General features: G+C 40.6%; 2 protein-coding genes and 5 non-coding genes across 11 annotated transcripts; 6 read left to right on the forward strand and 1 right to left on the reverse strand.

Annotated features, from left to right (window-relative positions):
- The first annotated feature begins 3,836 nt into the window (after nt 1–3,836).
- On the forward strand, nt 3,837–10,142 carry Eif4a2 (eukaryotic translation initiation factor 4A2). 5 transcript variants are annotated; one of them, XR_007834946.1, is made up of 12 exons: nt 3,847–3,985; nt 4,753–4,801; nt 4,885–5,017; nt 5,283–5,422; nt 6,146–6,314; nt 6,399–6,508; nt 6,750–6,893; nt 7,305–7,442; nt 7,676–7,765; nt 8,003–8,082; nt 8,546–8,656; nt 9,362–9,512. XR_007834946.1 is itself a non-coding variant. In XM_051191218.1 (11 exons), exons 1-11 carry the CDS (start codon nt 3,957–3,959, stop codon nt 9,504–9,506), a joined length of 1,224 nt encoding a protein of 407 aa, XP_051047175.1. In that variant the 5' UTR covers nt 3,837–3,956; the 3' UTR covers nt 9,507–10,142. The 5 variants fall into 5 exon arrangements, 3 of the variants coding, with proteins under 3 accessions (XP_051047175.1, XP_051047174.1, XP_051047176.1); XR_007834947.1 differs by having other exon boundaries at nt 8,546–8,652; nt 9,362–9,511; XM_051191218.1 differs by lacking the exon at nt 8,546–8,656 and having other exon boundaries at nt 3,837–3,985; nt 4,756–4,801; nt 9,362–10,142.
- LOC127227302 (small nucleolar RNA SNORD2) lies at nt 5,119–5,186 on the forward strand. Its single transcript, XR_007834986.1, has one exon. It is a non-coding gene; the product is annotated as a small nucleolar RNA SNORD2 (small nucleolar RNA).
- LOC127227288 (small nucleolar RNA SNORA63) lies at nt 6,545–6,670 on the forward strand. Its single transcript, XR_007834973.1, has one exon. It is a non-coding gene; the product is annotated as a small nucleolar RNA SNORA63 (small nucleolar RNA).
- Nucleotides 6,928–7,106, forward strand: LOC127227301 (small nucleolar RNA SNORA81). Its single transcript, XR_007834985.1, has one exon. It is a non-coding gene; the product is annotated as a small nucleolar RNA SNORA81 (small nucleolar RNA).
- On the forward strand, nt 7,480–7,611 carry LOC127227287 (small nucleolar RNA SNORA63). Its single transcript, XR_007834972.1, has one exon. It is a non-coding gene; the product is annotated as a small nucleolar RNA SNORA63 (small nucleolar RNA).
- Nucleotides 7,790–7,930, forward strand: LOC127227291 (small nucleolar RNA SNORA4). Its single transcript, XR_007834976.1, has one exon. It is a non-coding gene; the product is annotated as a small nucleolar RNA SNORA4 (small nucleolar RNA).
- Rfc4 (replication factor C subunit 4) lies at nt 9,888–23,787 on the reverse strand. The gene is made up of 11 exons (XM_051191220.1): nt 23,665–23,787; nt 22,712–22,853; nt 21,201–21,279; nt 15,965–16,044; nt 13,384–13,503; nt 11,493–11,636; nt 11,126–11,246; nt 10,711–10,836; nt 10,551–10,631; nt 10,360–10,476; nt 9,888–10,278 (listed from the first exon to the last, which is right to left on the reverse strand). The coding sequence occupies exons 2-11, from the start codon at nt 22,840–22,842 to the stop codon at nt 10,183–10,185; spliced, it is 1,095 nt and encodes a 364-aa protein (XP_051047177.1). The 5' UTR covers nt 22,843–22,853; nt 23,665–23,787; the 3' UTR covers nt 9,888–10,182.
- Between the last annotated feature and the right edge of the window lie 1,686 nt (nt 23,788–25,473).

A 25,473-nucleotide genomic window follows, 5' to 3' on the forward strand; every position in this document is an offset into this window, starting at 1 on the left:
ATTCCCTAAGGAGGGATGCTTTCTCAGCCTAGATGCAAGGGGGAGAGCCTCCATCTTGCCCCAAAATGGTGTGAGAGTTTGATGATTCCCCCATATGAGGCCTTACCCTCTCTGAGGAGTGGATGGAGGTGGGATGGGGAGATAGTAGGGTGAGAGAGAAGAGGGAAGAGAGAAGGAACTGGGATGGGTAAGGAAAATAAGATTGTTTTTAATTTAAATTTAGAAAATTTAAGAAAAGGGAGTTGCCATAGTCATGGTGACTCTTCTTGGCAATAGAAACCCTAAGACAGTGGTTAAAAACTCAAAATTCAAAACCTCAAAAAATTCAAAAGGTGGTTGGTTACTTTGGAGAATAACAAATGAGTAACAAAATTTTTTACCATTAAAAAGAGGAGGAGGGATCACAGTTTAAGCTTCTGAAATACATTTGACCTGTGCATTGCTCATATGAAATATCCTTGCTTTAAGGATACATAGTTTATTAGGTAAATACCTATAATCCTGATATACAGGAATCTGAATTGGGATGATCACTAATTCAGGATCATCCTGAACTGCATAGGGAGGTCAATTCAAGTCATCAGATTTGGCAGCAAGCTCCTTTACTCACTGAGCCATCTCATTGGCCCACAGATGCTTAGAAGTTATTGTGAAGAACAAGCCAGTGGATGCTACCTTCTAAATGACTTCGAGAAACATTGCTTACATGCAAACAGAATCTGTCTCCTAATTTGTGCCAGCAGCTGAATAATAAAAAGAGGCATGAAGCAGTAGTAGCCATTCTTTCTAAACCAGTATGGGTCTTTTCAGACAAATTACAGATTAAGACAGCAGCAGGAAGCTGGACAGTGGTGGTGCAGGCCTTAAATCACAGCACTTGGGAGGCAGAGGCAGAGGCAGAGGCAGGTGGATCTCTGAATTTGAGCCCAACATGGTCTATAAAGTGAGTTCCAGGACAGCCAGGACTGTTATATAGTGAAACCCTGTCTCGAAAAACAAACAAACAAAACCAACCAAACAAAAGACAGCAGCAGGTATGGGGCTGTGAATTTATTAAACAGTAAATTTTCAAAAGTAGTAACTAGGCCTTAAAATATGCATGAATGAAATTTTGTGATCAATTGATTACTAAAATGCTGTTTTATTTTTGTTTGCTTTTTATTTTATGTTATGGGTGGGTGTTCAACACTGCCTCACCTAGAACTTGCTGGCTGACCAGGCTGGCTCCCAACTTAAAGAAATCCACTTGCCTCTGCCTCCTGAGTGCTGGGGGCTATGCAGGGTTCTATTTAATGTATACTTTTTTTTTTTTTTTTTTGAGACTAGGTTACAGCTCTGGCTGTCCTGGAACTCCCTTTGGAGACCAGGCTGGCCTAGAACTCACAGAGTCCTGCCTGCCTCTGCCTCTCCAGAGCTGGGATGACAGGTATGGTTTGTTTTCATTTTAAACTGTATTTTATGTAGCTCAGGTGGACCTTGAATTTGTAATTCTCCTGGCATAGCCTCCTGAATGAGTGGGATCATGGACCTGAGGCCTGGCTAAGAATCTGTTTTTTTGTTGTTGTTTTTTCATTTGTAGTATAACTTGACTCACAAATTCCAAGTTTGCTAATGAGCATTTATAACTAACTTTGAGAAGGCTAATTTCAGACTGTAAGTAGAGATACCATAAACTGAAAAGAATAGGCAAATTCTATGTAGATTTGTAAAACATTAAAATATATGCATCATTTTCAGCTTACATATTGCTTGATGCTATTTATGTGGTAAGAATAAGCACAGTATTTATTGGAAATACATTATAAGGTGACAGATACTTTGATTTTATAATCCTTATAAAAAGGATTATTTGTATTCCTGAAGCAGTATCTCCCCATGTAACTCTGGCTATCCTGGAACTCATTATGTAGATCAGGCTGGCCTTGAACTCACTGAGACCCACCTGCCTCTGCCTCCCTAGTGCTGGTATTTAGGGCATGGGGCATCACACCCAGTTTATTATGCTTTTTAAATGCAAAATTCCTTCCACTATTGTAGTCTAAAGGCTATCCCTAAATTTTTTCCTCTTAAGAGATCCTTCAACAGGAAGTGGTGGGGACCTATTTCATCCTCAGTGAAAGAGAGCCTAAACAGTAAACAGTCACATTTCTGATTTAGTATTTTGAGTTTCTTAGATCAGGAAGCATTTTTTTCCCCCAGCAACTTTGAATGAGACCATACACATGAAGGCCAGTGCATTTTGTCTCATATACACCCTCTCCCTTGAGGCTGGCCTGGGACCTCTAAGAAAGACTTGTAGATATCCGCGTGCCTCTGCTGCCACAGCGCTGAGGTTAAAGGCCCAAACCACCACACCCAGCCTCTGTTTTGTCATCTTGATTTTGTTACAGTTTCTGACTCAATAGCGTCCACATAAGTAAACAATATTTTTGGATAGGGATAGTATCCAGGGCTGGTAAAGGTGCTGGTCTTAGGGCCTGATGACCTGAATTCCATCCCAGGGACCCACTTGTGGGTTCCGCGTGGTAGAAGAACCAACTCCCAAGGATGTCCTCTGACTTCCACAGGCGCTGAGGTGCACACAAGTAAATAAACAAATGAAATGTAATGATAAAAAGGAATGGCTTTTAGAACCAAATATCTGTAAAGTAGAAAATTGAGCCTCCCCCTATCCCCCGTTGATCAGCCTTTGGTGTTGGTTGTTACCAGCAAGTTTTCCTGCTGTGGGCCTAGACTGGTGAGAAAAACTGCTCATAACAGTTGATCTTCTGAATTAAGAAAAAAAAAAAAAAAAAAAAAAAAAAAGAGCGTTCGAGGTTATTATTTTGAACAGAGACCACAGTTAAGATTCAATGATTAAATATTAAATATCTTCTTTTTTTCTTTAGCAAGGAGCCGGAGTTGTGGTTGGTTAGAAACCTCTGGGCTTCAGTAGCCATGAGAGTTTATTATGGGCACTAAGAACGCATTGCTCTCAATTTCAGTAAGGCAACATTAGATGATTAAAATCTTTTTTGTTGTTGTTGTTTTGTTTTACCAGAAGGGACTGAAACAACTTTTTAAGAGCTAGCGCTGAACCTGCCAGAAGCACCATTTACAATTCTGTGTTAGAAAGAATGACAGCTCCTTTGCAAAAGTTGGTAATGGTGTTATCAAACATTTCTCACACCTGTTAAGTTTAAATTATTAGCCCTTTTTTAAAACCAGAGCTAAGACAACCAGAAGGGCATGGAAATAAAATCGCCACTCAAGGGACCCCTTTAATGACACCATACGTCTTGCCCCTCGTCCTACATGCGAATTGGATTTCCTAGGATGTTCTGGGTGGGTGGCCGACATCTTCCGTGCGTGGCAGGGGATTCACGCGGTCCAGATCTGAGTGGATATCAAACGGCTGGGCCAAATGCCAGGTAGCCCTTTACCGATCCATTAAAGAGCAGTGAGAACGGGCGGAGTAACACGAATCCGCTCCGGCGCGGAACGCGGCGGCCCGGCCCAGCGGCACGCTGACGCGCAGGTAGCCCGGAGCTGCGTCCTGCAGACGCCTCCCGCCAGCGAACAGCGCCACCGGCTTCCGCCCGGGGCGTCCCCAGCTTCGCCGGCCTCTGCGGCAGGGCCGCGGAAACCCCGTAGGAGCAGGGCGTCCGAGGAGCGCGGCGCGCGGTCGCGCTGCTGCAATATTCTTCCGCTGATCGCAAAGAGTCCCAGCCCCGCTCCTGACTCATGGATCTCCAGGAACGCTGTAATACCAAGTAATAGTGAAATGTGGATTTTGTCATCGACTCCCTTAGGATCTCATCTGCGGTAACAAACCCGAGGAGCACATTTTTTTGCGGCTTCCGAAGAGAGATAAGGAAATTCCTCCGCGAGAAACGGGTTCCGGCCGCGAGCCTATAAAAAACGGGCGGCGCCGTGCGGCTGTCTTTTCAGTCGGGCGCTGAGTGGGTTTTCGGATCATGTCTGGTGGCTCCGCGGATTACAACAGGTACGGCGTTCTGGGGTGGCCGCTGGCTGGCCTGTAGTGAAGGTCACTAGCTCCCGCAGTTGAGGTGGGTGGCTTGCGGCCACACTGCAAGTATGCGGGGTTTTTCTTAGGGCACACAGAGTCCCTTGTGTTCTTCGAGAAACTTCCATGGTGGTAGGGCTCCAGATGGTGGGAAGACGGGAAGGATAGGAGAACGGAGTGTTAAGGGTGCCCTTCCCTTGGGAGAATTGTGACATCGCGGCGGCTGCCCCTCCCCATGCGGGACATGGCAAGCAGCCGTGGCGCAGTCAGCTTAGGGCAGGGTGACCGGGTCTCGACTTTATTTGCGCCGGTGGCGCGAGCTCGGGTTCCTGGGATTCTGTCGAGGTGGGAGATTGGACGGCCAGGGGGCGATGACACCGGACCGCAAACGGGGCGCCGACGAACCGTTGGCATGGACCCGGCTGGGCCTCCCCGGCGTCAATCACGCCGGCTTGCGCAGAGTTAGGGGCGGAGCTCGGCTCGCGCAGCGCTCGCGAGAGCTGCTTTCCCCAAACGGGAGGGTCTGGTTCTAGGGCAGTAAGTAAAAGGGCTCAATAAATTAAACTTACATTCTCTGCCATTGGGGAAGGAGGATGGTGCTTAGTCGCAATGCCACCTATCATAGGCATTTTCAGTGGAGTACGCGTGCGTGCAGGATGATGGGGTACGGGGCGGAAAGGGCAATCCGTTTGAAGGGTTATTAAGCTTGGAAGGACTAAGTTGTCTAACTGCAATGTTCTTGTCAGCAGAGAACATGGCGGCCCAGAGGGAATGGACCCCGATGGTGTCATCGAGGTAAGAAGTAGTTGTGGATGTTGAAGGCTTGGGAAGGTGAAATTTTTCCGTCTTACTCACAGTTTTATTATTAACTTTTACAGAGCAACTGGAATGAAATTGTTGATAACTTTGATGATATGAATTTAAAGGAGTCTCTTCTTCGAGGCATCTATGCATATGGTTTTGAGAAGCCTTCCGCTATTCAGCAGAGAGCTATTATTCCATGTATTAAAGGTAAAACCCAGTGACAGACGCTTGACTAAGTGTCTGCACACATGTAGACTAAAAAAGGGAAAGTAACCTTTGGGAATGACTAGCACCTGTTTGTATTCCTTAAGTGAAATGATGGCAATCATCTTTCGGGACTGACCTGAAATGAAGAGATACTCTTTGCTGATCACTTACTTGGGCATAACTTATGTTCCAACTGGAATACATGGTGTATAGTAGACTGACGATTTGATGTGGGATCGGTAAATGTGTATCCTACTTTTTTTAGGGTATGATGTGATTGCTCAAGCTCAGTCAGGTACTGGCAAGACAGCCACATTTGCTATTTCCATCCTGCAACAGTTGGAGATTGAGTTCAAGGAGACCCAAGCACTAGTATTGGCCCCCACCAGAGAACTGGCTCAACAGGTATTGATAGTGTAGTTCAAAAAACTGCTTGCGTGTTGCATAGGTTTCAGGTTTCACAACTGAAGAATTTAAAACGTATGAATCGTCTTAGGAGTATCAGAGCCCCTACTTTAGTTATCTATGCATGCAGGAAGTTTTTAATTGAAAGCTAAGCAGGAACTGGGTATTGTAGGTATGGCTTTGTAGGGTTGTACCTCGACAGTTGAGATGAGAACCCATAGGTTTCTCAAAGGGTGGATTATATCTGTACCCGTTTTAAAGCACGGAATCCAGTTGTGCAACATGAAAACTGCAGTGACATGTTAAACATTTGACTGTCTCAGTAGTTTGTGATGCATTTGTTGCATGCTGTTTCAAAGCACTGCTATATTTGCTTTGAAGTAACACGTCCTAATGAAGCTGGAACCCTTATTCAGGTCAAGACAAAGCACAGTGCATTATGGGAGAAAATTAACATTTGTCCTTCCAGAACACTACACTATAGACAGTGAAGACAGTTTTTTACTTGGTTCCGAGTTGGTGTTTAGGCAACAGGGTCCCCAGTTGTGCAAGAGGAGGGAACAGTGAATAGTTAAGAGAATTGTAAGCTTGAAATGGTTAAGTTTGGGCTGTGCATGCATAAAAAGCATTTGGCAGTTGAGATAGTGCAATTATGCCTTGGAGCTTAAGTCTTAAACATTACAGTTCTATAGAATGATAATGAAGATTTTTTGATTTTTTTAGATCCAAAAGGTAATTTTGGCTCTTGGCGATTATATGGGAGCAACTTGCCATGCTTGCATTGGAGGAACAAATGTCCGAAATGAAATGCAGAAGTTACAGGCTGAAGCCCCTCATATTGTTGTTGGTACACCAGGAAGAGTGTTTGATATGCTAAACAGAAGATACCTTTGTAAGTATTTTTAAAGGCTTCTTTTTTTTTTAATCAAAAATGGGTATGAGAACGTTGAGTGCAGTATGATTTCTTTATTAACAGCTCCAAAATGGATCAAAATGTTTGTTTTGGATGAAGCAGATGAAATGCTGAGCCGAGGGTTTAAGGATCAAATCTATGAGATTTTCCAAAAATTAAATACAAGCATTCAGGTAAGGTTTATTTGTACATATTTGGATTTAAGTTTCATGCAGGTACAGTTACAATATAACTGAAGTGTTTTATTGTCGTTCCCCCTGCTGAAAATATCTTGATACTTTACTATCTCTGCCTGGCTCTACCATAGTAAGGCAGAGACGCTTGGTTTCAAACATTTTTTTTCCCCTGTAGTACAGTAGCATTAGCGTAAAGCTAACAAACAGCTAACAAACAACCCATTTTTTTCTCTTAAAGGTTGTGCTGCTTTCTGCCACAATGCCAACTGATGTATTAGAAGTGACCAAAAAATTCATGAGAGATCCAATTCGAATTCTGGTGAAGAAGGAAGAATTGACCCTTGAAGGAATCAAACAATTTTATATTAATGTTGAACGAGAGGTAATTTGTCAAATTCCTAAATAAGTTTTTCCTTACCTTCTTGTATAAGCACTGTGCTAAAATTGCAGAAACTAGGATAATATCTTGGTTACTGTAATAATGCTAGCAGAGTACACACAAGAAGAAAAGTAACTGCACTGGATTCCCAAAGACAGGGGTGGACCTCTTTTTTAATGTCCAGTGTCCTTTGTCTTAAGATTTGGTGCAATAAGTCTTAAGATCCAATGTTTTCAACATGGGGCATTGCAACCTCTTGAGGTTACATCAGATAATTGTACATATCAAAAGATAATTAACAATTCATAAGACGAAGTACTTTGTAACTAAAGGGCCTCAACATTAGGGAAGTTTAGAACCATTGATTAGATAGCATTTTTTAACATCAAAATTTGACATAAATTTCTTTATTAGGAGTGGAAGTTGGACACACTATGTGACTTGTATGAGACATTGACTATCACACAAGCGGTTATTTTTCTCAATACAAGGCGCAAGGTGGACTGGCTCACAGAGAAAATGCATGCCAGGGACTTCACAGTTTCTGCTCTGGTAAGAGTTGGATTTAGTAATGCTAGTTAACTACATTAAGCAGGATTTAACTACAATATGGCTGTTAAGTGCTGTGTTGTCGTTCCCCCTGCTCAAAACAATATTGTTTCTTAACTATACCTGTCTGCTCTGTACCCTGTAGCAGCCAGGGACGCTTGGTCTCATACATGGTAGAAATTAAATGCATACCTTTACTGAGAGATTATTGAATTAAGAGTTGTTAACATTTGCAGCATGGTGACATGGACCAGAAGGAAAGAGATGTCATCATGAGAGAATTCCGATCAGGTTCAAGCCGTGTTCTGATCACTACTGACTTGTTGGTAAGTTTCTGTTTTTAAAGTAATGTACCAAAAGCTAGATTTGTGGGAAAGGTTTTAAAAAAAATAACCTTAACCAACTGGGCTATTTGGCAGAGTAATTAAGACCACACTCCACAGTGGGCTATACCATTTAGTATGGTTCATTACTAACTTGTGGCCTACATTGATTAGGGAACCCTGTTTTGAATTAGGGTATTGAACGAAAAGCCTGATATTTTTTTTCTCCCCCCCCCCCAGGCTCGTGGTATTGATGTGCAACAAGTGTCCTTGGTTATAAACTATGATCTACCTACCAATCGTGAAAATTACATTCACAGGTGAGGAGAAAGCATTTCCAATACTTGTATTGGAGAAGTAAATTCAAACATTTTCCTACAGTGTCTTGTATACAAGGTGGATGGCAATTCAGGGAATAGATCCCAGTAAAAAGGCATAGGTAGTACTTTGTCAAGGTCTTAAGTAAAATTGGATTTGGGAAGATTGGTCAGAACAAAGTGGGAAAACTTGTAATATTAACGTGACCAATGTTGTGTACATACATGCAGATTAGGTTGCTTTAGTTCTTTTTTTGGTCTTAGCTTACGTGTGAGCCTTATTAGTGATTTTTCTTGTGTTCATGTGCTTCTTTCTGGTGATTGATTCTATATAGTTGGGATTTTCTTGGTGTTGCTGGTAGCATTTTCAGTGATTCCCTGGTTTAGTTATAGTGGCTTTTATCCCTAAATAAATTGAATTGTACTTTGTTATATGATGTAAAAAAAGACTTTTTAAAAAATACAGGAGTCGATAGCGGCAGTTGATGACGAGATGGCGCTCAGAAACGGCGTTGACGTAATTTAGGACGTGGAATCATAAGCGAAACAGCACACTGTTTGAATAAAGAGCGAGTCGGTATTTATATTTGATTTTCTTTTGTCATGATTATTTGATATTTTAAGTTGTTCCAGCCCAAGGCATTTTGTTATGTTAGCATTTCTGATAGGGAGCATTAGGTGGTTTGTATTGTCTGGTACTTGGTAGGAAGGTGGACCTGTTTTGGAGGTTATAACACGTTTGAGTAATTTTGAGTATAACGTGTGAAAAGATGAGCAAAAAAGCAGTGATAAGTTTGGGTTGCCATACCAAATTGTTTTCCCACTGGAAAAAAGTAAGTTTTAGAAAATAGTTAACCTTGCAGCATTTGTATTTACAGTTTACAGTTCCAGAAGTGCGTCGAAATGGACTTTATAACTTTTTCTTTTATCCCTGGTGTCTACATCTGTCCCAGGCTGACAACTGCTCCTGGCTGGCCCACTTTGGTATGGGCTTTAATTTCACCCCAAACACAATACTGTCATCTGCTTTATTATAATGCTCAAGGCGCCTATCTCATTTTGCAGCCAGACAAGCCTTGAATTCTTTTGGCACTAACTGCAAAGGAAGATGGTTCCCCCACCTCTGGATATTGGCTTTTTAGCAGCTAGTGCTCCACTTAAAAGCACGAACTATAACCATAAGTAAACAGCAGCTGATGGTTAACAAGTGGATCGTCATATTCAGTAGTTTTAAATAACACTAAAGCAAATTTGTGACTGTTGGTTTCTTTTTCTTACACAGAATTGGCAGAGGGGGTCGATTTGGGAGGAAAGGTGTGGCTATAAACTTTGTTACTGAAGAAGACAAGAGGATTCTTCGTGACATTGAGACTTTCTACAATACTACAGTGGAGGAAATGCCCATGAATGTGGCTGACCTTATTTAATTCCTGGGATGAGATAGTTTGAATGCAGTGCTCGCTGTTGCTGAATAGGCGATCACATCGTGCATTGTGCTTCTTTGAGAATATTTGAATCTTGTCTCAATGCTCATAACGGATCACAAATACAGATTCTGATAGCAAAGCGACTTTAGTCCTGAGCTCTTGTGAGGAAAGGCAATTGCCTTTATCCTCTTTAGAGTTAGACTGTTGGGGTGGGGATAAAAAGATGGGGTCTGTAAAATCTTTTTTTCTTAGAAACTCATTTACTAGTTATGTAGAAATGGTTGTATTAGATGTTCTCTATCATTTAATAATATACTTGTGGACTAAAAGGTATAAGTGCTGTATAAAATCAGCCAATTATGTTAAACTAGCATATTTGCCTTTATTGTGTTTATTAGCCTGATTAGAAAGGCCTTTAAAAGTGATTTTTCTTTTTTTTAGAAAACATTTGAATGCATTTTGTTTGGTATTGTATTTATTCAATAAAGTATTTAATTAGTGCTAAGTATGAACTGGACCCTGTTGCTAAGCCTCAGCAAGCAATCATCCTAGGTAGGGTTAAACCCCCAGCAAAATTGCCATATTGCACATGTCTTAATGAAGTTTGAATGTTAAATAAATTGTATATTCACTTTATGGGTTTTTGTCATTTATTATCCAAAAGGTCATTCATAAGTCAACAATTCTGAGTTAGCTGCTGCATCACAGTTGCACAGAGGCTCATCAATTGCAGGTGTTCATCTGCACCATCTGCTAAACATTTATCCACTTCCTGTAAAGGAAACAACAGCAAAGTTAAATTGGGCACTCATGCAGAGAACCCTGTCTCAGTTACTAATTTTGCTGCACTTACAGCAAGTTTTTCTGTAATAATAGACTTCTGTTTATCAGAAAGTTCTTCATCTTCTACCACCTTATCATGAACTTGATTAACAAGCTGAACAGCTGCATGTCCTTCATCTATTAGGTCCTACAACAGAATAGTTTTAGAACTTTTTTCAAAGTGGTATGTTTTTCCAAGTAACTTCAAAGTTCATTCATTACCTTTACTGCAGCTTCTAGTTTGTCAAAGGAGCCACTTTGACATGCAGTTAGTATTCCATCAATGGTTGTGGGTGGTATTACCTGGAAGAATAGACATTAAAAATCAAAGACAAGGTCTCAAAAATGTAGAGGACTGCCAGGACTTGCTTTGGTAACTTACCCCAGCAATGTCTGTGATCACATCCCCCATGACTTCCTTTCCACCTGTTAGTCGAGTAGCACTTTGAAGAAATGTAATGGCTTTCCGTAGATCTCCTTCTGATATTTTAACAAGATAAGCTATTCCCTGAAAAGAAAACTTGGCTGGCCAGATGGCTCACCAGGTAAGGAAAGTTGCTGTTGGGGGCAAAGTTTTAGCTGGGTTCATGAGGTAGCATCTGGGCAAATGGACAAGATTCTTCCTTTTCACAGGCCACTTAAAGGGTATTCTAGCCTACACTTCCATCATACTAAAAAGTTGTGTGGAATCATTTCAACTGTTGCTCAGTTTGTGTAAATATGCCTGAACATTGAGTTTGTAGCAATAAGCATTAATTTTCAGGACCTCATTACTTATAGCCATAATTGGTACTTACCTCATGGCTAATTTTGACATTTTCCTTCTCAGCAATATCCAGTAATCGCTCCTGCTGAATTTTATCTGACAGAGGCTTGAAACGGAACTTTGAACATCTAGAAGTGAGGGGTTCAATTATTCTGGAAAAGATTGAAAACCAACCATGACTGTGTACTTAAAAGTAGCATAGAATGAGGACTTTGCATGTTCTCATTACAAATCCAAGGTGAAAGATGAGTTATGTTACTTTGATATGATTATTACACACATGTATGTATGTATGTATAGACATATCACTGGGCACACCATGAATACATGTCAACTATTGTCAAATTTTCTGTCAATTTTAAGAAGGCGGCTTAACATGTTTTCAGGCAAATACATACCGACTGACATAGTTGCAGATGAGGCAGAATCTGGTTGTTTTAGACTCTTTTTCCATGGTACGTCTTAAAGCTGCCTGAGCAGCTGAAGTCATAGAATCTGCTTCATCCAGAATTACAATCTTAAAGGGTGGACATGGCTTCCCACTAAATCGGAAACACAGGAGTTGAATACTGCTAAGTATCTTTACTTACAGTTACAGTTAACTATACAGTTAACCCACTTGCATCTTTCAGTACGTGGTAACCCATGCCTTGTAAACTAATTCAGCTGCTTATGGTATGTGTATAATGTGTATGCACACCACAGGTAACTGGAGTTGGTTCTTTTCTCTTTCCACCTTTACAAGGGTTCTGGAGAACAAACTCAGGTGATAAGGCTTGCATGGCAAGTACTTTTCCCCCTGAATTGTCTCTAAACCTACACTGTTGAATTTATAAAATGATACAAAAAGAAATAATGAAATTTAACAAATTTAACATTACTGTTTTTGTGCTTATGGGTTATTAAGAGAAGAGAGTAACTTTAACCTCCTTTCATACTCCTGCAATAGTTCATAGTGGGCATCCTGGACAAATGGATGATTTATGTCTTAGGTCAGAATGACATTGTTTCTCCAAGCTACTCAGAATGGTGTGCAATTTAAACCCAAGTATTTCTGAAATTCTCCACTAGCTGATTACTGACCACGGGGGTAATCATAGGTAACTGTCAGTGCAGACAGTAAGATGGGGCCAGGGGTTTGGGGGGAGACCTACAGTATTCAAGAAATGTAAAGTCATCACTTTATAGTTAAAGCTTAATTTTAGAATCCACTTAAATGAAGCTGTGAATAGGATTAGGAGTCAGTTTAAGATCTCCAGTTCCAATCCCTCACCTACCTACTTGTCTCCTAAGCTTTGACAATTGTGGAGTTTAATGGTGTATATAGCTGGGTTTTTCACTTAAGTGTATTTTCAAGATTAATCCATATAGCAGTGGGTGCCAATACAACTTTTTTTTTAATTGCCAAATAGGCAGATGGGTATTTCATATTTTACTCATTCACAAATGTGGATGTTTTGACTACTAGGGATAATTACATATTTTAGGCATTCACAAATTTTTATCGTCTATGCATGTATACTAGGAATAAAATTGTTGCATGGAGAGATGGCTCCACAGTTAAGAGCTCTTGTTCTTCCAGAGGACTGGAACTGCAGTTACAGTTGTGAGCCACCATGGGTGCTGGGAATTGAACCTGGGGCCTCTGGGAGAGTAATTAATGGTGTTAACCTCTTGAGCCATGCTTCTAGCATTCATGGGTAATTCTTAATCTTAAAAAGAAAAAACAAAACAAAAACTGTTGGCCATCTCACTCAATTAAGCCCAATTTACTTGATGTTTACAGGGTTAGCTGACAAACTGTTTTCTAAGATGCGGTTTTGTCTTTTTTTTTTTTTTTTTTTTTTAAATTTCAGCCATGGTAGCGGTTAAGAAAATGTCTATCTTTGCTCATTTTGTTGTATTTTTAATTAAGTTTTAATTATTATGTATTTGGATATAAGTTCTTTCCTAGATTCATGACTTATAAACATTCCAATTTTATGGTTTTTTTCTGAATATTGATTTGTACTTCCTGTAGCATTTTTCTTTAACAAAGCTGAATACTGTTTATTTTATGACATTCAGGAAACAACTAGAAAATGCTTCTCAGCCTGAAGGCTGCCTGACTGTTACTGATGTAATGTCGCTGCATGGAGGTCTTATTGACCAATGCCTTCCAAGTAACAACAAAGGAAGGGCGGGGCCATGGCCCTACTACCCACCTCAGGGAGGAGAGGCAGAATGAAAGCCTACATTTAAAGCAAATAAAATGAACTGTATTATGGAGAGGGGAAGCAAGTTACTTACTCTGACCGACTTCCTGACACAGTTAACTGAGCAAAATTTTTCACTTTCTCTCGGACTACTTGTATTCCACGTTCATCAGATGCATTTAGCTCAAGAACCCTTAATCGAAAGAGTTCGGGCCTATTTTAAAATAAAAAAACATTATGAAACATACAGCACTAAGTAACCCAGGTGCTAAACTGTTTTAACTCAGGAGTTTAGAACCCACCTGGTGAGCAAGACAAACAGAAGGCACAGTTTACATGGTCTTTCTTTGCAGAGCTATGCACTTAACATTTTGGCTAAAACCTAGAGACCAGGCATGGTAGCCAACAACTTTAATCCCAGCACTTGGGAGGCAATCGCAAGCAGATCTGGGATCTCAGTGAGGTTAGGCCAGCCAGCCTAGTTTACATATTGAGACCCTGTCTTAAAAAAAAAAAAAAAAAAAAAAAAAAACCCAAAACAAAAATATATAACATTTAACTTCTCAGTTTTGTGTAATAAGCATCTACTTTCTACTAAAACCATAGAATATATTCCTTAGGCAATTTACTTATTCGATTACTAGATACCAATTGAGTTTTAAATGTTATCATTTGGCATATTTGAATTATCCCCATACAATAACTTGCTATAAGATAAAGTACTGGATTAAAACACAATGAGGAGGTTGTATGTGACAAGGGGTCAGACTCAGGGCTTATACATACCTCAAGCCTAAATATGAACTTTCTAAAAAGTATTTTTTCCAACATAATATTTCTATTGAATATTTAGTAATTTCACACAAAGTACTTCCTAGGTCCACTCTACCCAAAAGAAGAAAAGATTCACCAAGTACAATCTGTGTTGCCCATATATTCACTGAAGCATGGCCAAACTCCCAGTGGCCAGTTCCTTAAAGAAAACTATACCCCCCCCACCTCCCCACCCCGCCGAAGCCATCAATTGTGAGGAGCTATCTTGAATGTCTTCCTGAGTAGACTGTTTTTTGTTTTTTGGAGTGGGGGGGGGGTTGAGGGAGAGGCTGTTACAGAAGCGTTCAGTGTCTCTCACTGCCAACTGTGACACTTCAGTCATTGATACGGCAAAACAAGCTTTTTTGTCCATAAAAGATAGATTCCCTTACCTAGGCTAGATTAGAATAATGCCCAGGGTGGCTCAAACTTACAATTCTCTTATTTCCACTTTTTAGTACAGGATTTATAGGCATGCACCATCACACCTGGCATATAAAACTTTTGTTGTTGTCAGAGGCAGGATAGCTCTGGCTGTCCTGGAACTCTCATCATAGACTAAGTCGGCTTTGAACTAAAAGAGATCTGCCTCCTTCTGCTTCCAGAGTGCTGGGATCAAAGGCGTGTGCCACCAATAAACACCTTTTGAATAGATATTTAAAGTAACATATGCCAGTAGAGACATTTGAGAAAAATAAAATTATTCCCCAGAAAAACCACTGTTTCAAAATTCTCCAGTATTTTCTCTACACAGACAACTGTGTACATGTACTTTTTCTTTTTGGAGACAGGATCTTGCTGTGATGTCCAAACTGGCCTCAAATTTGAGATTATTTTGCTGGGATTTTAGGAGGTTCTATCATGCTATGGGTGTGTGGGGTGGGGGTGGGAGTGTGGGCCAGAGGGTGTATTAGATCTCCGAGAGCTGATAGGAACACCTGATATGGATGTTGGTATCTGAACTCTGGCCCTTTGCTACCTTTAAAAGCCGAGCTATCTCTCAAGCCAATGGTTTAGATTTTTCTTTATTTTCCCTAGTTAGTATGAGATCCTAAATATTCTATGGGTATAAACATTTAGCAGGCTCAGTGCATGTACTTTTTCTTAAGTCACATGTACAACTAAGTATGGCATTTACAAGTAAATTCTTTAAGACCATTACTAACATTATTTTGTAAACTGGTCTTGTCATGTAGCTCAAGTTGGTCTTGGACTCATGAACCTCCTGCCCTAGCCTCTTGAGTGTTACAAGTATGCACAATGATTGGCTATGAACATATTTAAGCATGTTTCTATGAGTATATGCCACCTGTATTAGGGTATTCTCAGAAGTAAGAAAAAGGTGTCTGATCCCCTGGAGCTGGAACCATTGTGACTCACTAAACATGGGTGCTGGGAACTAAACTCTGGGCCTCTGGAAGATCAGAAAGGTCTCCTAAACCTGGTGTATAGTCTTTAAAAAGAAAATGAACATCTGTAGTGGTTTGAGTAAGAATGGCTCCCAAAGCCTCAACTATTTGAAGGCTTAGTCATCAGAATGGCATTATTACAAAAACAATTAGGAGTGGCCTTAGAGGAAGTGTGTCATTGGGGTAGGCTCTGAGGTTTCAAAAGTCCATGCCAAGCCTACGTTCTATCTCTGCCTATAGGTCAGGATGTATTTCTCAGCTACTTCTCCAGCATCAAGCCTGCCTGTGCACCACCATGCTTTCCAACGTGATGATAATGTACTAAGCCTCTGAAAAACTGTAAGCAAGCCCCAATGAAATGCTTTCTTTTATAATTGTTCTCTTGGTCATGGTGTTGGTGTCTCTTCACATCAATAGAATAGTGACTTAAGACATCAAACAATTTCAACTTACCCAAAGAGTTCTCTAGCTGCTGCCAAAATTGTGGATGTTTTGCCAGTTCCAGGTGGTCCATAGAATAAGAGATTAGGAAGCTGTAGAAATTAAATTTTAATTTTTGTAGATTATATTCTATCATAAATAGATGAAACTGACAATATCCAATTGTCTGTGGAATGGTGTAATGACTTTCCTAATAGACTACATTATATGTAAAGTTTTTAATATAAGTGGTATCATAGTATTTAAAGCTCTAAATATTGGGGCTGGAGAGACGGCTCAGAAGCTTCCAGAGGTCCTGAGTTCAATTCCCAGCAACTACATGGTGGTTACAATCATTTATGATGAGATCTGGCGCCCTCTTCTCATATGCAGGCATACACATAGGCAGAACACCATATATAAAATAAATAAATCTATAAAGCATCTAAATATGCCTTTGAATTTGCAATGTAATTGTAAATGACCTTGAATTCCTGACCTTCCTGCCTCCACCTAGAATTTCAGGCCATTATACCCTTATATTACATTAAGTTCTAATTCAGGTAGGAGAATTCTGAAGATGAGCAAGAAGATGGTAGTTTGACTTTTGCCAAACGTTGCCTTTCTTGTTCATTCATGCTTTACCCAAATTAGATGTCACTCTGAGTGCTACTTAAAAGCCTTCATTGGCTTCATATTCTACTTGGAAAACAGTAACAAAACCTCAAGCACTTACAGTGACTTCCAATAAGAACTTTCTCTCAATGTATGTAATTCTCAATCTGGACTCTGACTCCATTCTTCTTGCCAACATTCACCTAAAGTGGCTCTGCTCTTACTCACTATACTTGCTGGACTTTTAAAAATTTGTATTTATTATATTAAGTTATATTTAACAGTTGAATTTAATTCAAGGCCAGTTTAGTCCACAGAGTGAGTTCCAGGACAGTCAGGGTTACCAAACCCTGCCTCAAAAAAGAAGAAAAAAGAAAAAGAAAAAACTTGGGACTGGAGACATCTCAGCAGTTAAGAGCATCCATAAGGCAGCTAACAACTGTAACTTCAAGATCTGACACCCTCACTTAGACATATATGCAGGCAAAACACCAATGTATAGAAAAATAAATTATTAAAAAAAGACTACTACCTTAAGATTAACACATAGTTTAGATAAAGCTATGAGACCCTATTTTTCAAATAAAAATCAAAATACCCCATGTGATGATTAATATTAACAGGTTTTGGGTTCATAAACTTCTCAGCATGTCCTTGAGGAATACCTCTAGAAATGTTTACTCAGGGTCAGCCCAGAAGACACACAGATCCATGCAATAGCAGGCCAGGCTACATGTTGAACTGGAAGAAGTTAAAATCATTATCTACATGGTACTAGTTTTACAGACATGACTGATGGAAAATAAAGTTACAGTGCTTATGACAAGGTTCAGAAAGGCTGCTGAGGTCACTGTATGAAGCTATCCATGAAAGTGGGGCAGAAGGTGCAGTAGAGACCCTGGATTTGGGAGACATAAGATCATGGGATGTCCAAGACAGAAAGTATGTGTGCTGTAGGTGGCAGAGCTGGAGGGATGGGGCTACCTAAGTCCTTTGTTCTAGAGTCTCACATGTAAGAATGGATAAATGTCCTGCCAAGTTTAGGATATGCTTTGGTCTACTCTTCCTTTGCTATGCTCCCTTCTTTCCTTTTGGGATAGGGATTTCACCCTACAATTGTCCATTAAAATTATGTAATTGGGCTTGAATTGCAAGGGACTCACAGCTTAGACACAGAGTTTTTGATGAGTCTCTGTTCTTATGCTTTTAAAATCTTAGAACTGCTGAAGACTGAAAAATTTTGAAACTGTTTTGAATACATTTTACATTATGAGCCAGCCATTAGCCTATGGGGATGAGGGTTAGAATATCATGGCTTAAAAGTTGTATGTTTGGTTGTCAAGTTGACAAGGGAGAGACTTGGGATGTAGGACTGATTGCATGTTCTAGATTCTCTGAGGAGCACCAAGGAGTAAGGGAATAAGTACTAGCATTCAGCTCTGCTTCCTGATCATAAATGCAGTGTGAGCAGTCAACTCAAGTCCTACGCCTTCACTTCCTGTACTGTGAGACAGCATAAATCCTAAACTGTGTCAAGTATGGTGTCACAGCAATGTGAAAATTAATTAGCATACCCTCCCAGGTTCATAATTTTAAGTATGTACATTGCTCTAATTGGAATGATTAACCCAGGTAACTACAACACATCTCAATTCTTTAAGTAAATTTATTTTAAAATATTTTAAATTTACATTTATTACTTCTATATTGAATAATGGATTTATGTGTAGTGTGTATCATGTTTTACACCCACTACCCTTTCGTGTTTTTCCTGTGTTTAGAGACAGGGTTTCTTCTCTATGTAGCCCTGGCTGTTCTGGAACTCACTCTGTAGAACAGGCTGGTCTTGAATTCAGAGATCTGCCTGCACTTGCCCCCTTCCCCCTAAGTGCTAGGATTAAAGTGTGCCACCACTGCCTGGCTACCTTACCTTAATATTACTCATTTTTATAGTATATAAACTGATCTCAGAAAACAAAACAAAAACAACAGCAAACAAACAAAAAAAACTATTCTAGTTCAATTTTAAAATATTTGAAAGAGAGAACTTTAACTTTTTTTTTTTTTTTTTTTTAAGTCAGGGTTTCTATGTGTAGCCCTGGCTGTCCTGGACTCTTGCTCAGTAGCAGGCTGGCCTCAAACTCAGAGATCTGCCTGCCTCTGCCTCCCAAGTGCTGGGATTAAAGGCATGTGTCACCACTCCCCGGCAGGACTTTAATTCTTTAGAGTTAAAAAAAAAAAAAAAAAAAAAAAAAAACAAAAACAAACAAACAAAAACCACTTTATAAATTTAGTCAGAATTGAATTGTAAAATATTAAACAAGATCTTTTCCTTTTTTTGCAGCACTGGAGATCAAACCTATGGCCTCTGTGCATGCTATTTGAAAACCTACCAGTAAACATCCCTACCCTTTTCTTTACATTTTGAGGCAGGACTGGCTAAGTTGGCCTAACTGTCTTTGAATTTATAATCCTGCAGCTTCAACACTCTTGAGTAACTAAAATTATGCCTGCACTTGCAGGTCCAGCTAAATGAGAAGAGGTTAACAAATATGTTATACTAGGTGACAGTCTTACATTTGTCTAGAAATTGTAATAATTAGATTTTGCAATCTGTTACTAACCAATTAACATTGTATACTATTATAGCATTAAAAGTCAAATGGGTATTTGGATCAAATCAAAATGAATAATGCCAAGGATTTTAAAGTTTTGTAACTAGTTTTTTTTTTTTTTTTTCCCCTCAATGTGAAATGCAGGCTGAGCACCCCTAATTGGAAATACTAAATCCAAAATATTTTGAACATTAGTGTGATGCCACAAGTTCATGGTTACTTTGAACACATTTTTTCCAATGTACTTTAAGGAAATGGTAAACGTACCAGTGAGTACTGACATGTGAATGTAGAAAATGATAACTTACTGGTAGTACCCAAATTAAGAATCAGTGATGAGCCAGGTATGGTGGCACATGTCTTTAATTTCAGGACTTGAGACAGAGGCAGGGGGAATCTCTTGAGTTTGAGGCCAGGCTGGTCTATGTACTGAGTTCCAGGATAGTCAGAGCTACATAGAGACTCTAACAAAAGGCAAACAAACAAATAAAAGTGGGGGAAAAAAAGTCAGCAATGATGAGATACCAATCCACAACTGCCAACATGGATAGGTAAGACATTTACAACTTTGCTTTTGATTGTATGAAAGAAAACCTTAACTCATGAAATGGCACAGTATAAAATTCAGGGCATGGGTATAGGAATGAAACATAAATGAATTCTGTGTTGCCTTGGGGGATCTCATCTCAAATATACTTAATTTTGATTTATGTAAATGTTATGGCTTGGGTTTTAAGTGTTTCCCAAAAGGCCAGTATACTAGGGCTTTGTCATCAGCCTGTGGTAGGAATGAGTAACGAAACTTCTGAACTGTAAGCTAAAACAAAATTCTCTTTTAAGTTGTTCACATCACATCTTTTGTTAAAAAGATACAAAGTTGCCTAATGTAGCAAATATTTCAAAATCTAAAAAACAAACAAAAACCAAAACCATAATCTAAATCACTCTGGAAAAGTGATACTCCTCAACCTGAACTGTAACTTCAGATATAAGTCTCTAAAGGCAGCCAGGTTTAAGAGACAGAATTTCAGAATAAAGCAAAAACTACTTCCATGCTCACCTTGGATTCCTTTTCTGTACTGAGCTCATAAGGCATGGGGACACTTTTTCATATACAATTTAAAGCTGCTTACTCAGCTAAGTGTCCTGGCACATGCCTGCAATCACATCTTTTGGGAGGCAGAAACAGGAGGATGTGAAACATGAGTTTATCCTCTGCTACTAGCTAAGGCTAGCTTAGAGTACATTAAACCCAGTCTCAAAAACTAAACCAAACAAATCTGCTAACTCTTTAAATGAGCTTATGTTGACCCTAATAATTTAAAAAACAAGTTACCAAAGATACTTTGTTCTATACATGGCAGAAAATGTAGTGCTCTAAGAATTAAATGCTTTTTTTTTTTTAAAAAAAAATAAAACTAGGTTAAAAAAATATGTATCCGTACACACACACGTTTTAGACAGGGTCTCACTGTGGCTGGCCTGGGATTCCTATGTAGACTAGAGTGGCTGGCCTATGCCTCTGGAGTGTTGGAATTAAAGGCACAGGCCACCACACCCAGCCAACTATATCTATTTTAAAAATCAACTCTTTTCTATACACTGTGTTTGTAATTACATGTTACATGATTATATCTACTTGATTTACTTATTTAGTTGATTTCCTCTCCAAAATAAAAGCTCATGGAGAAAGGGCGCTACTCTATTCAGTGATCTTTTTTGTTGTTGTTTTTCTAAGTAGAGTTTTTCAGTGTAGCCCTGGCTGTCTTGGAAATCACTCTGTAGACTAGGCTGGTCTTGAACTCAGAGATGTGCCTGCCTCTGTCTTCTGAGTGTTGGGACTAAAGGCATGCACTCCCCATCCCTACTCAGTGGTCTTTTCTTAAATACTACATAATGTCACATAGAAGACGATTATTGTTTTATAAATAGCATCAAAGACATGGCATATACTTAAGGTTATATTTATAAGAGGTTAAAATAAAGGAAGAGGTAAATAAGCCCTAACTTCCCAATGTCATCAAACAACATTTACTTACATCAGCTCCTTCTAAAGATTTTTTAAGTACTGCAACCACTTCTTCCTGGAAAGCAACTTCATCCACACACTTTGGACGACTGAAAGATGGAGGGAAAGGAGGTTACTTAGCATATATGGAGCTTTTGTTCCTTCTGCTAAAATACCAATAATAGCACTTTCATAATAGTTATGAACTTGGAAGTAGGCAAAATCTTCATCTGTATTTACCTTAAGCAAATACATACTACTGGAATGAAACTATTTTTGCTTCTACCTGTACTGGACACATAAAATATTAAGTAGAGGAATTTAAAGTGAATTGGGTGTGCATTCTATATGGATACCTTGCCCAGCCTAGACACAGGGGTGTGGGGGTGGAGAAGTGCCTTGGTCCTACCTCAACTAGATGATGGGAATGACTTAATAGACTTCCTAGGGGAGGCCTTACCCTCTCCGTGGAGCAGACAGGAGGCGGAGGGCGTGGAGAGTGGGAGGAAAGGGGAACTGGAATTGGTATGTAAAAAATAAATTAATTAAAAAAAAAAAAAGTGAACAGGGTGTGGAAGCTCACCTCTTTAATCCTAGCAAGGGGAGACAAGGTAGAGGATTTCTGAATTTGAAGTCTACATAGGGTATTCCAGGACAGTGGGGGTGGGGTAGCACTTGTCTGTCTTACAAAATATATCTAACTGGCAACTACTTAGCTTAAATAAATAAAGTCACACACATACACCTCAGCTAATACATTAAATGGCTAGAACCACTTTTTCTAAAACCGAACTACACCAAAATAAGAGACCTTTTGTTTTGTTTGAGATGGATTTTCTCTGTTAGTTCTGGCTATCCTGGATGGAACTTAACTGCAGATCAGGGTAGCCTTGACCTCAGAGATCTGCCTGCCTCTGACTCCTGAGTACTGGAATTAAAGGTGTGCACCACCACTCCCAGCTATTAACTCTTATTGTGAATCATTTATTAATAATTTTTATATTTTGAGACAATTCTTATTATGTAGCTCTGGCTAGCTTGGAATCCGCTAACTGGACCACAGATAGCCACCTGCTTCTGCCTTTCCAATGTTCTGACTAAAGGTGTTAAACCACAGAATCCAGCCATTAGTTAGTAATTACTATGACAAAGTAGTTCTCCCAAATACTATGACTGAGGTTTCTGCTTAGTAAATTAGGCCCTTGTTTGGCTTGTAAATAGCTTGAAAACCCTCAGCAATCACAGCTAATGGTTACAATTATGTCTAGTATCACTTAGCTGATGATAATTTAGTGCTACTTCAAACCTTTTTTTAATACTAAAAAACAAACAAAACCCCAACAATTTCTAATATACAATAATAAAAGAGGGTCAGAATCTAGATTTCAGTAGGACTACTGTTTACAACCAGCTCACAGAAACATAGCATATAAATACCACAAATCTCCATTACATTTTTTTAAAAAAAAAAAAGTGGACTAGAACTGATTAGGAAGGGAACTTATTAGTTTTTTTTTCAACAAAAGCATGGGTAATTCTTACTATTTTTCCACCCAAGGCACTGGCTTGACTTTCTTGGTTTCCCCACTGGTTCCAGCAGTGGCGGGTATTACCCGATCCTTGGTGAATTGTGGTTTAGTACTGACAGATGTGCCTTTTAGAAATGCCTGCATGATTTCTTCTCCTGGGTGTATGACAAAAGAAAAAGGAAAGAAACAAATAATTATGCGCAAGTTCTCATCAAAAGGGCACATAACCTTGTGCAAAGGCATTCAACATTTGCTTAATAAAGTCTAAAGTCACCTCAGGACTTAGGATGCTACGAATGCACTCGGGTCATAGGGTCACAAGAGGGAAGGAATTGTGAGGCAAATCTAAGCAGATTACCAATATCATCTCTTCTTGGGCCTTGAGTGCAATTTTACTGGCAAAGTCAATGGTGGTTTTCAGAGACTTGGGAACAGGGAGAGGAAGGTGGGACCTTGCTATAGACAAAGCCACTACTGTTCTGATAAACTCAAAGTAAGAAATTGGAATGAGAAAGATTTGTACAACCTACTAATACATGGGCACATTTACAGGCTATTTTTAGGGGCTTCGAAACCATCTGCCCTCCCTGATCACCGGCTTCTCTGGTAACTCCCAGCATCGATGGCAATGTGCTTGTTTCTCTCTTCCCTACTGCTGTACAGTCTGGCTTCACTACATTCGGCTTTACCAAATGAAATGTGAAGACGGACTAAAGATGACTCCATTAAGTAACGTAGTTTCTAAGCTTGGCACACAGGTTAATTAATTCTCGAGAAAACACAGTACGCGGTCACTGCTCTCAGGCCAGCTTCTTGTCCCCTCACGGGATAGCGGCCTCCCGCCGCGGGCTGCCGACGACAATGCCGCCCGAGCCGCGTTTTGCAGTGACCACCGCGAGGTGGAGGACTCAGCCGGGTCCCCGCCAGCCCGGACCCAGGCCGAGAACACCCAGAACGGACACTTACAGCCACCACCGTCCCTCAGGCGCCGCGGTTCCCGCCACAGGACGGCGGCGAAAGGCACGGCGGGAACGCGCAGCACGTCACGTCACTTCCGGTGCGCGGGGCAGGGTGATGCGCGCCTTTTTGATTAGGCCTGCAAAGGTGTAGCTGCCGGCTCCGGCTGAGGAGCTCCACTGAGGTAACCCCGTGAGGACCCCACGGCCAGACTCCGGCGCTTTCCAATCACTGCGGATTGCGGCGGGGGGGTGACGGGACCGCGCGGGCCGGCATGCTCCGCGGGGAAGGGCTCGAAGTTCTCGGTCTGCTTTAAGCAAGGGACTTGGGTTTGCAGCCATCTTCACTCCAAAGATCGGGCCGGGATCTTCACTGGAAGGGGGCACCCGGACCTGAGTGGGCACAGGGCAGACTGTTCAGAAACGCAGCGCCTGCAGCTGGAGAGATGGGTCTGCGGTTAAGAGCATTAACTGCTCTTGCGGATGACCTGGGTTAAATACTCAGCACCCATCTGGTGGCTCACTGGCAACTCCAGTTCAGGGGATCCAACACCCCCTTCGGGTTTCCGCAGACACTAGAGGTATGTGGTGCACATACATGCACTCAAGCAAAATACACGCAAAACCAAGGAAAGGAGATACTGAAAAAAAGTTCCCTTTCAGTACTAGACAGATGGCTCAGCGGTTAAGAGCACTGGTTGCTCCTCCAGAAGACCTGGGATTTAATTCCCAGCACACATGTGGCAGCTCACAACTGTGTAACTCCAGTTCCAGGGGATCTGACACCCTCACACGGAGTGCATATAGGCAAAACACCAGTGCACATTAAATAAATAAATCTTTAAAAAGTTCCCTTTTCTTGGCCTTGAAGGCAGGTGTATTTACCTAGTGAGCAGACAGACACAGGAGCCTAGAGCAGGTGTCTTTTACTGCCTTTAAGTAAAGTCAGCTCTTTGCAGGGAGGGAGGACCATCTATTTAAGCTATGGACACCTTGTGATTCTTGAGAACCACTCAAAAATCTAGTGGGAGAGATGGCTTATCAGTTAAGAGCATTCGATGCTCTTCAGAGGACCAGAGTTTGCTTCTCAGCACCCACCTGAAAAAAGAGTCTGGGAGGGCCAAACAAAAGAAGGGAATCTGAAGTGAATATTTTTGTAGCATGTGCTAACATCGGTTGGACAACATGTTCTGCTGAGGATTTCCTAGTCCAAATGAGCCTTTCGCTTCCTAGCCAGCCTCTGGTCTTAGATGCCCTCACATTAGCACAGTAAGTCCACAGACCAGCGTTGTTAGCAGAGATAGTTGCCACCCACCGATCCAACAGTAAGGACTGCTCTAGTTATTGCATTGCTGGGAGTCATGCCGTCCACAGGAACTGCAGATACTCACCCTTCCTGGGGGTGCCATTCCTCAACTAGCTCAACTGATCTTTGCCCCACAGTGGAAGAAATGTCATTGTTTCCACCAGAAGTGTTTCTAGATTTATCTAATCACACCCATTTTCTAGAACCAGAGTTCTCAAAGACCAGATTGCATCTGAAGCACATGAGGGGTTTGTAAGAAGTACATTTTCAGTCCTTGACCTACAGGGTCACAATCTCTGGTGTCTGGGAATATGTATTTGTCATAGAAGGGTTTTGGTTAGTGGACATTATGTTTTTGTCTCCTCTAAAACCCAGGTGGGAAACCCAATGTAACCAACCCCCAATGTTGTCCTCAGTAATTCCAGTATTCACAGTGTAATCAAAGAGGTTGGTTGTTCTGTTTAGTCTCCCTTCCCCGTTGAGGCAGCTCAGAGGAAGTTCCTAGATGGTGGC

This window comes from Phodopus roborovskii, unplaced genomic scaffold (assembly GCF_943737965.1).
Source record: "Phodopus roborovskii unplaced genomic scaffold, PHOROB, whole genome shotgun sequence".
NCBI lineage: Eukaryota > Metazoa > Chordata > Mammalia > Rodentia > Cricetidae > Phodopus > Phodopus roborovskii.

Excerpts from the sequence above, each read along its gene's own strand:
- Eif4a2 (XM_051191217.1), top strand. The coding sequence starts at position 3,957 with ATGTCTGGTGGCTCCGCGGATTACAACAG. Across the intron at positions 5,018-5,282 it reads TATTATTCCATGTATTAAAG|GGTATGATGTGATTGCTCAA; the intron begins GTAAAACCCAGT and ends TACTTTTTTTAG. Across the intron at positions 8,083-9,361 it reads CGTGAAAATTACATTCACAG|AATTGGCAGAGGGGGTCGAT; the intron begins GTGAGGAGAAAG and ends TTTCTTACACAG.
- Rfc4 (XM_051191220.1), bottom strand. The coding sequence starts at position 22,842 with ATGCAGGCATTTCTAAAAGGCACATCTGTCAGTACTAAACCACAATTC. Across the intron at positions 16,045-21,200 it reads AATCTTTAGAAGGAGCTGAT|CTTCCTAATCTCTTATTCTA; the intron begins GTAAGTAAATGT and ends TAATTTCTACAG. Across the intron at positions 11,637-13,383 it reads GTGTCAGGAAGTCGGTCAGA|TGGGAAGCCATGTCCACCCT; the intron begins GTAAGTAACTTG and ends TTTCCGATTTAG.